This window comes from Lytechinus pictus, chromosome 5, assembly GCF_037042905.1.
Source record: "Lytechinus pictus isolate F3 Inbred chromosome 5, Lp3.0, whole genome shotgun sequence".
Classification (NCBI taxonomy): domain Eukaryota; kingdom Metazoa; phylum Echinodermata; class Echinoidea; order Temnopleuroida; family Toxopneustidae; genus Lytechinus; species Lytechinus pictus.
The window spans coordinates 12,144,495-12,155,000 of record NC_087249.1 but is presented as its reverse complement, the minus strand read 5'-3'; the positions used below and the strand labels follow the sequence as shown (position 1 = coordinate 12,155,000).

General features: G+C 36.0%; 1 protein-coding gene across 1 annotated transcript in view; it reads left to right on the top strand.

Moving 5' to 3' along the window:
* LOC129262427 (F-box only protein 22-like) overlaps positions 1–9,319 on the top strand; it is a 12,661-nt gene extending 3,342 nt beyond the window's left edge. The window contains exons 3-5 of the mRNA XM_054900543.2: positions 644–839; positions 1,349–1,694; positions 2,344–9,319. Coding sequence (XP_054756518.2) covers positions 644–839; positions 1,349–1,694; positions 2,344–2,740 — 939 coding nt within the window. The 3' untranslated portion in view covers positions 2,741–9,319. The remainder of the gene's footprint in view (positions 1–643; positions 840–1,348; positions 1,695–2,343) is intronic.
* Positions 9,320–10,506: the final 1,187 nt, after the last annotated feature.

The following is a 10,506-nucleotide window of genomic DNA, read 5'->3' as shown; positions in this document are numbered from 1 at the left end:
GGGTGGGGGCTTTGGGCACTTGACCCTGACCCCCCAAAAAAAAAAAAAAAAATTTAATCCATGAACAAGAAAAAAAATATAGAAAACAGAGAAAAGGGTGAATTATATCTGTTTTCTGAATATCATGTAATTAGTCTATTAGATATTAAGTTTGAAATGGTAAAATTTTTGCTCACTCACAGCTTTTTAAAAATTTGACTCCATAATCTATGTTAGGCACCCTCAAATTTCTTTGCTCATTATGCCATTGCAGCCACCGTCAGTGTATATTCAAAGGTATTATGATGATTGTTTCGCAACATAGAATTAGATCCCTATTTAGCAGTGCTTCGTAGTATAGTGATACACCCTAAAATGGGTACAGCTTGGCAATTAAAGAATTAAATACTCATTCTTCACATTCTAATGTGTGATATAGTATTATTGCTGGAAAAAGACCCAACACTTGGATGGGATGCCATACTATTTTGGATACTTTCTGAGCAGTTACAGTGTACATCTTTTTTCTACCAGAATCTTATATGTACGACAAACGCTTCGATAGTCATTTTATTGGATCCTGTACTATGAACTCAATTTTGAGATCTTTGCCACAACTAGAATGTATGTTTGATATATAAAACCCCCTGTTCATTTCTCACAGTCGATGGGGCCGGTCCCAAAGTTTGCTTTGATGTTCACGGAGTACTCCAAGGGTTCGGACTACAGAAGAACAGGGCAGAAGAGAAAGAATTCAGAAGATGTAGGGCCTACGAAATCACAGGAAGTTGTAGATTATTTCAAATCATTGCTCCCTCAAGATTGTGTATACCTGAGCCTGATGACTCCGGGGGTCGCTGGTAAGTAATAAATAAAATCATTTATTTGGAATGAATTTAATTATAGATAGCCAATTGTGACACAAATTTTTAACTGTACGGCTATGACTAATCTGTTCATCTGTTATGTTGCAGTCACATTTCCCTTGCGGCCGCCTTACGGCAAGTTAAAAACAACTGTGATATCTAATTTTATTCAAACCATATATGTAGCTGGTACAAATAATATTAAAATGGCTGTTTTCGACTCGCCGTACGGCTGACATAGGGGAAATGTAGCTGCAGCACTACTGTCTGAGAATAATAACTGAATTAGTTTTCTGCGCCATTAGAGCTAGATGAAAGTGCATGGTGAATATCAAGAAACATACAATTTTTACAAGTTTTGGGCATTTTCAGCTTCTCATATTATTAGCACAGAGTTGCACCATAACCACTCTACAAAGGGGAGGTCTGTAAAGTTAACCCAGGTATAGCTACACCACAGCTATCAGAAAACCACCCTTTATGTTTATTTTTGCCACAAATAGGACCCAAGGATAGTGCGAGCACAAAACCTGGTAGTGAGAGCGAGGGTAACGGAGCAGCGACTTGCGTCCTCTTTCCCAGCATCCCCGGCGTCCAGATCCAGCTCCTGCCCATCTCCCCCAAGCTCCTTCAGGGAGGCTACAAGGAGGAGCTCTGGCAGCGATGGCTGGAGGCAGGGATCTCCCCCAACGATACTCAGTGTGTCTTGCTCTTCGGATGGGGGTTCATATCGGGCGTCCAGCAAGCAGCGGCTGAGCTTCAGAGGCTCTTCCAGGAGAAGGCCAAGAAGAATCCTGTCATTGCCGGAGGGATTGTCAACAGGTTACTGAGTAAAGGAATCTGCTCAAAGTGAGTTATCAGTCTTAATTCTCCGTTTAAGATTCAAGCATGAGTAAAAGCTTTGATGAAGGGCAATAAAGAGCTTTACAGAATACGTATCATGTGGGCCCCAGTTCATATAGAATTGATATAATAGCAACTCTTGCTGGAATGTCAACTACCTTGGCAACGGTGAAAATTCTGCTTCTTGATTCCCCCTTCAATGAAAGATTATATTCCAGCAAGGGTTGCTATCATAGCACCTTTATGAAATGGGACCGAGATGTGCTTAGCAATGTTATTTTTTTTCATTTTCTTGTCATATTGTAGAATATAATGGAAGTGTTCGAAATTGATCTGAACATTTAATCAATAGATAGTCAAATCTTACTTCTTACTATGTTTCTTTGGATATCATATGATGCTTTTTCTCTATGTTTGAATGCACAGTACTTGTATGTTTTGGAGGAGGTGGGGACATTATAGTGTCCCTTTGAGTAGATTGTGCCCTCTCAAGAAAAATGGCCGTCACCCAAAATTTATGAAATTTGAGACCTGGGAAACTAGTGTGCCTGAAACAATGTAATGTGGATTAGCCGTTTATCAATTCAGGATCTTGTTATTTTGATTTTTGGATGATTAATTTAATTTGATTTGATTTTTTCTTTATATATGACAGATCCGAGGAATCGTCTGGAGTGATAGGAGTAACGTTCTCGGGAACCAATGTGAAGGCCATTTCAGTACTTCTCAACGAGCAGGTCAGGACACGGAAGGAAGCGAATGCTGCCATCGCCAGGCTGAAAGAAGCCAACCTTCCTGTCAGGCCCAACTACAGCCTTGGCTTCATGTTTGCCTGTGCCGGAAGGGGGGCGCACTTCTATGGAGAGGACAATGTGGAAAGCGAAGAGTTCCATAAGCTCTTCCCGGACACTCCTTTGTTTGGTTTGTTTGGAGGCGGGGAGATTGGCTGCTTCAACTTGACAGCCGGCAGAGACATTGACAAATTGATGCTTTCCAACACTGCCCATGCATACACCACCATTATGTGCCTTGTGACCTTCGACCCCAGTTAGAAAATCATGTGAGTAACGCCTCTAGACTTGAAAGGTGGACAATGCTTGCTATCGTTTCTTACGACGGATGTAAAAGACAAAAATCTTATTGATCGCTATCACCATCATGCTGTATTGCACTGAGTATTAAAAGTTTTATGTCTTCTTTTTACGAATTTACGAAAATCTGAACCAGATTTTGTGGCATAGTCGCAGCTTATGGATGAGGACGTACTGTCTGTCACAGAAGGACTTTTCGGTGAAGACCAAGTGTGATTTAAAGTCATTTTTAAGTGCCGATGGTAGTCATGCACCCTGCCAAGTTCTAAGCCGCGTCATTCACACAGGAATATTGCGAGCTGCTTTCCTTTGCTAATCCTCAAGAAGGGAAATAACGTAGATTGTGCGAAAGCCACTGTGAAATGACTTCTTGTGCCTTTACAGAAGTATGGTCTCTTAAGATGGCCATAGTAATGTCACCAGTGCAGTGATGCATAATGTATCATTTGCAGTAGAGAGGGAGAAAAACAGTTTGGTGTGACTCACTTTCTTATTAAGTCTCTCAATGTATATAATTTTTATTTCAATAATGTGCACTCACCCATATACGCCAAACTAAATACATGCATATATATGCCAAAACAGTTGACACATACTGCATTTTGTGACTCGATCCTCTGTGAATTTGAAAGAAACTGCATGCTATGACAAAACTAAATCCCAAAATCTGTATTATTTGTAGATTATGATATCCAAACTGGATATTAGTAAGTAATATTGTCACCATTTACCAGAATGGCCACAAATCATAGTGACATCACACCAGATACTTAATTCAATGTGATGTGATCCTTTTTGTGGAACATGACTTTTTCCATTCTCTTCAAGCATACATGTATACTGTACATGACAGTCATCACAGCAGTCAATGATATATGAATTGATATCAATGCACCTTTTACATTGAATAATTACCATTGATTGTGCAGTGCACTAAAACTGTCAAGTATTATTAAGAAGCGTCTGATACCAAGTACATGTAATCCAATTTTCAGAACACAAATGGTAATACATGTACATGTATTTTTAAACAGACATCAAATGTATGTACAATGGAGTTTGTGTAATTCGATCTGACATACTAATGCCTTTAGTTGATGCAAATATTTCAGACCAGATTATGCAAAGCATGTGTTGTTTACCATTTCTAAAATGTTTCCCAAGATCATATATTTTGACTGTGCAAGACAGAGCTACCTGAAGGTAGAGCTTGCCGTTTTCAAAAATCTAATTGTAACCCATGTCAGACATACATGTACATGTAGGTGGAGCTTCAAAGAAGTATTCATCGACATAATTAGTGGCGTTTTTGAAAAACCTTGTAGGCGGGATTTCAGGGTCCCGTCTTACAAAGAGTTACGATTGATCCGACCAACCTCAATTCTATGAAAAGCCGTCAATGTCGTAATATTTTATTGGAAATTTGCACAACATACTTTGTAAACAAAGAGAAGCAAAGTTTTTATTCAAGAAAACAATGTATGATTATACATCATATCTAGAAAATGTTTTGAACAAACATGCATTTTAAATGTTGATGTTGCTGGCTTTCCATATAGTTGTGGTTGACTGGATTGATGATGCCCCATCGTTAGAAATTACCATTGAATCAGCACCCAAGCAAAATTTATGTATTTATGTAGTAATGTGCATATGAGTTGTTTATTATGCGTATGGGTGCTATGCATCATGGGATCGTTTCATAACACTTGTCGTCATGACAAATTTGCAGTAACAGTTCAGAATCAGTCAATCTGATTGGCTTGAAGTAAACTTATTTTAGTCATTGTGCATTTCTTTTATTAAAACAATTCCTTATGAAATGGGGTCTAGATCTTCAGAGGGTGTATGATTTCCAGAGATACTCTTGAATATGATCATTATTGATATTTGATATACTATTTTTGTATCATTTCTGTAGAAAAAAACATCTCAGAGTAAAAATGTACATATACAGGGTTTATCTAGCCAATAGTGTGACGGCATACCATCATATTTTTATGTGGTTACACCATTTCTGTCTGTGGCAAGTTAGAAAAACGAGCGCTTGTAAAATTAAAAATGTACCCCATCATATATCCATGTGCAGTATTAAGCATCATTCTTTTTGTAAGCACAAAAATGTATATACATTGACAATGAAAAGATGAAAATGTTATTCCACAGTAACTTATATTAAAAGTAATGGGTATATTTCAATGTTATTTTCAAGGGGCTTGTCTTTCAAATTGTTTGGATCTACAAGTTACTCTCTGCACCATACATGTATGTAAAGTAGGCTGTCTTTATACTGTAGATTTAAAAAAAATATATATATTGGCTGTGCTTATTCAGATTCTTGATGCATTTAGTTTCAGTAACTTGCGTTTAACAAAACAGACATGGTCTATTCACAAAACTCTTCATAATGAGGCAAGGGCACTTGAAGTAAAAATGATTGACAAAACTTTTCCACCCTTGATTTTGATGGATGCTTGAGCATTGGCAGCAGAGGCCAAAAAAATTTAGGGGGGGCCACAAATTTTTTGGGAGGGTTCACCTGAATTTAGGGGGGACGCAGGAAACAAAATTTTAGGGAGGGACCACCAAAAATTTTTGACAAGCAAAAAAAAAAAGCAAGGTTATCAACAAAAAATTTAGGGGGGGACAGGACCATAAGGCAATCAGGATGCCTTGTTTGCTCTTCCTGCTCAGGGTTTCCACGACGTTTCCTCTGGCGGCAATTGCTCCGATAGGAAACCTGCATGTTATTATTAAAGCCAAATAAAACTTAACCTCCAAAACCAAATTAACCCTAATTGTAATCCTTCCATTATTCTGAATAAGAAACTCTATTACAATCCTAACTCTAACCCTGTGTCCTCTGAGATATTAAAGGGGTACTCCAGGCTGAAAATAATATGATTTGAACAAAATCAGACAAACAAAAACACTGACAGTTTCAACAAAATCAGACAAGGGATAACAAAATTTATGACATCTAAAGATTTGCATCATTTCGGTGAAACAATTCTAGGCATGTCTTTATGAATATTCAATAAGCAGACTGAGTATGTCATATCCCCACATGTTCTTTTGTATTTTATATGAAATTAGGTTCAAAATCTTTCCTTTAGGAACCAAAAATCTTGGAATAACAACTGATTAAGTGCATTAGATATTCATTCCTGCAACTTATTTCATTACAAGGGAGACATATCATTCACACATTTATGAAAAAATGAGACAATTATGATATCATGTAATAACATTAGAAAAAGGAAAGTGGGGGTGTGACATTACATGTAGCCCACCTATTGAATATTCATGACGATGTGCATATAACTGTTTTCACAATATATTGCTAAACTTTAAAATTCAATAACTTCGCTATTTGTTATCAGATTTTGTTGAAATTTTCAGCATTTTGCTCTGTGAATTATACTCTATTTATATAAACCCCTCAAAAAAGTTTGGAAATCTGAGTTTGGCTATTAATTTCTCCCAAATCCTTATTTTACACAATGCACATTTGACATCATTCAAAAGATTATTTAATTCCTTTAAAATAATACCATGCTTGTTATGATCATGCCATCACGAAAAGAGCAGGATTCAAAAGTGTTGGATGAGGTCTGAATTGAAAAGCTGCAAAACGAGCAGAAAAAGTCATGAAGGGTCAATACAGAACATGATTCTTTTGTCTGTATCAATAGAGATGAAAATCCATTCAAATCAAGCCCCTGCTCCTTCATTTTTATGTTTTGTTGTGGTTTATGCAGTGATGGTTCTGTGAGATAACATGGTTTGAGTCGTGGTTTGAAATACCCATGCATGTTTGTTTGTTTCTTATGTGTTTGCTTGTTCCGAGGTTTGTTTGATTGCAAGTTAATGTTGATTTTAAGGTGCATGAAAACAAAAGAAACCGCTGAGAAACTCACTCATCACCATGGAAAAAAGAACAGTGACTTTCAATCTTGTGTCATGCAACTTTTGAATTTTGACCTTGCCCCACATTTCAAGGAACTGCACCCCAATGTAAACCATAATCATATCATGTAGGGTATCATTTTAAAGAGAATTAAATGATCTATTCATTGATATTAATTACACATTGATATTTACTAAAACTGAGGAGGGATTATTGATCAAACTCAAAAGAAACCGCTGAGAAACTCACTCAGCACCATGGAAAAAAGAACAGTGACTTTCAATGTGTCATTTTGCAACTTTTGAATTTTGACCTTGCCCCACATTTCAAGGCACTGCACCTCCATGTGAACCATAATCGTATCATGTAGGGTATCATTTTAAAGAGAATTAAATGTGATTTATTCATTGATATTAATTACACATTGATATTTACTAGAACCGAGAAAGGATTATCGGTCAAAGTCAGATTTCCAAACTTTTTTTGAGGAGTTTAGATATGAATATTTTCAGCCCGGAGCATCCCTGTAAGACCGGAGCAAATATTGCTGGAGCATAGTATGTTGTGTCACCCTGCACGGAGTACTAGTCCTTGAAAAACCAATGTTTACTAAGTTTACTGATAGAGTCAGCATTAGGATTTCCCTTGTACCGAGTACCTTGAAGGATCAATGGCAATGACTGCTTGTAGTAAAACTAAACTCTAATATCTGTGTTTGCAGAGTGACCTTGCATGTTTACAAATGGTGAATGTAATGACCATTGATAGTGGTTGAACTTTGAATTATGACGTTCATAGTCACGCAAGTCGCAAAGTACACACAGATCAGTCTTTTCCTGTTAGATGGGTATGTATGTATGTATGTATACATACCCACTGAATTTCTCAAAAGTATATATACTTATGAGAAATTCAATTCTGCACCTAAAAGTTGGCTGTTTTTATTGTCTTCAAAAAGTACCACAGGACTTGCAACTTGTGGACCTTCAGTAGTTTGCATATTCAATTGATAATTTGAAATTCTTCATAAATATGTATGACCTTGCCCTCCCCCCCCCCCCTTCTCCCATGCTGCATGTATGCCCTTACGCTTGGTTAATGATATTGAAAAAAGTTGAAATTCAGATAATTTTCTCATTGTTGTTGCCTAAGTCAAACTTGAGAATTAAGTCTTGTTTTATTAATTTCTTAAATTTCAATATTCTATTTCAAATTATGCAACCTGTATCATGTATAATGACCAAACTTGAAATTGTACAGTACACTGTAATTGCTGTAGCGTTCTGTTTGTTTTCTCTATTCCCAGGCTGAAAGGACGTTAAACATAGTATTTATGTAAAACAAATGCTTGTGTATACATGCATCTAAAGCAGTTTGACTGAAAAATGAGTATAATGCCCCTTTTATGTAGTCAGATCAGAAGTATGCAGCTCGACAATAACATTGCATTTATGAAATCAGAATTTGTCTACTATAATTATTGTGTTTCGGAGAGCAGCAAGGAAGTAGTGAGGGTCATCATCATGGGCCGTGCAGTACCTGCACGTGGGAAACATGAACTTTGACCACAGAATGTGCCACATTATTAATATTTTGAGAATCCCGTTCATGAATTATAGGACCAGTTGGAGTACGTATTGAGTCCTTTTAAAGGCAAGTGAACTGTGTGTGGTCTCTCATTGAATGTGTGTTATAAATACATAGTCTTAAAATATATACGTTTTCAGATCTCTACTAATACTACAGAGAAAAAATTGACCTGTTATTGTATTTGTAAAGAGAAACTCAAATGTTTTGAGAGGAAAAGTAATTGTTTTGCTACTTGGTAACATAATTATTGTGGTATAAATGTATTGAGTAGTTAATTAGCATGTTTTCAATCATTCAAGTGGGTCTATATAATAATAATAATAATAATAGGCATTTGTATAGCGCCATCTATCTAGAAATATTTATATTCCGAGGCGCGTTGTTATTATTACTAGACTACTATATATTACTGACAGGAAACTGGCCAGATATGAGTAGTTGAGGACTCGAGATGGCGCTATTGGTTTGTATGTGTTTTAAAAGGAGCACTCAGATAAAAGGGCTTCACAAAGATTTAAGGGTATGACTTAAGTCGCACTTAAATGCCAATGCGTAGATGATATGTAATGCGCGAACTTATTGATTGATTCGCATTAGTGCACGTTCTCATGTCATCGTCTGACCAATGCCTTTTATACCGCACATAACTAGGTATTTAAGTGCGACTCTAAGTCATACTAAGATCTTTGTGAAACACCCCCCTGCTTCTCCACCTTTCATGAATTGAAATAAGTCACATTTGATCCACATCCACGAATTCAGAAGGGTGTATAATATGCTTGTATCTTAGATCTTTTCATTTATTTTAAAAATTAAAAATGTTCTGAAGAATAAACTTGAGTAAGAAACTGTGGTGGGGTATTTGCAATATGAAGGAATTTTATGTAGAAAATGGATCTTTGTAACAGGTTTTATTTACAAATTTGTACAAGAGCAAAATTATGGAAAGGGGATATATCATTAAATCATGTTGAATATGATTTTTTCCCAATTTGTTTTATTTCGTGAACTAATGAATAATATATTTGTATTACATCTGATATATTTGGGGCATTAGTGCACGTATCCAATTTCTTGACTTTTGTTCTTTTATTCAAATCATCCTCATCTCTTTCTCTCTCCCCCCCCCCCCCACCTCTTCTCATTCTCTCTGTCTGTCGTCTGTCTTCTTGTTATTCATAAGATGTCTTTGTCTTTTTTTCTATGTCTCTCTCTTCTTTCATTCTTCCATAATTTTCAACAAACATTTCAAACATTGCTGTAATTACTAGCAAAAATAATACACTTATCTCAATTTATTTTATAATTTCTATAATTTTAATTTTTTTGTAATTTTTATTTATTTACAAACACATATATAATCACATTTCTTTTGCACTTTGCAAACCTAACTTGATACTTTTCAATCTTGTCAGCACCAGCCTACTTTTCTTTCTCCATTTCGATTTTGTTCTGAAACAAAACGATGAGGAAATCGAATGGATTTCGTCATTTTGTTGCCATTTTGTATTCAGAACCGTCTGTATCACGTGACCCACCAGCTCCCTTCCCGCTGTACATCCGTAACCCAAGATAACCTGCCTTTCAATCATCAAAAACTAACACAATCCAATTTACACTCCTAAAGTTTTTCATTCCAAAGATGGAGAAGGATTTAAAATTCTCATCAGTCTGGATTAAAGCTTGAGGAGTGTTTTAGGATGTTATAGTTTGGATGTAAAGGCAAGTTCCTTGACCTTCGAATGCTCGCAGTACTAGAGGAACTGACAAAATCACTCAACCATTTGTGATCAGACGCTTTCAGAACTTTTCTTTAAATACTTTCCTAGTCTTTAACTTTTGTCTTGGCCACTACTCTTTTCTGTATGCTTTCTATAAACCATTCCATCATAATACTTATGATACTACTTATAATATTTTACTATCTAGTTCTACTACTTACATTACTACATAAATATATGATAGAAACATATACTATATTTTTTTTGGTGTCATAATACTGTAACATTTATCAGTTTTTTCATGAGATTATGAATAACATCTCAATGTCATAATCATTTTGATTTTCATAGACATAAATTCAAGAACATTCTTTCTATTTGCTTCAACTTCTTTCAATTTGTAGGTCATATATTCAGGTGCCATTTTGACATTCACATGCATTTTGAGTTATGGGAGATCTTTCCTATTGGTCTAGCCTTTTATCCTCAATTTCCATTTTAATACT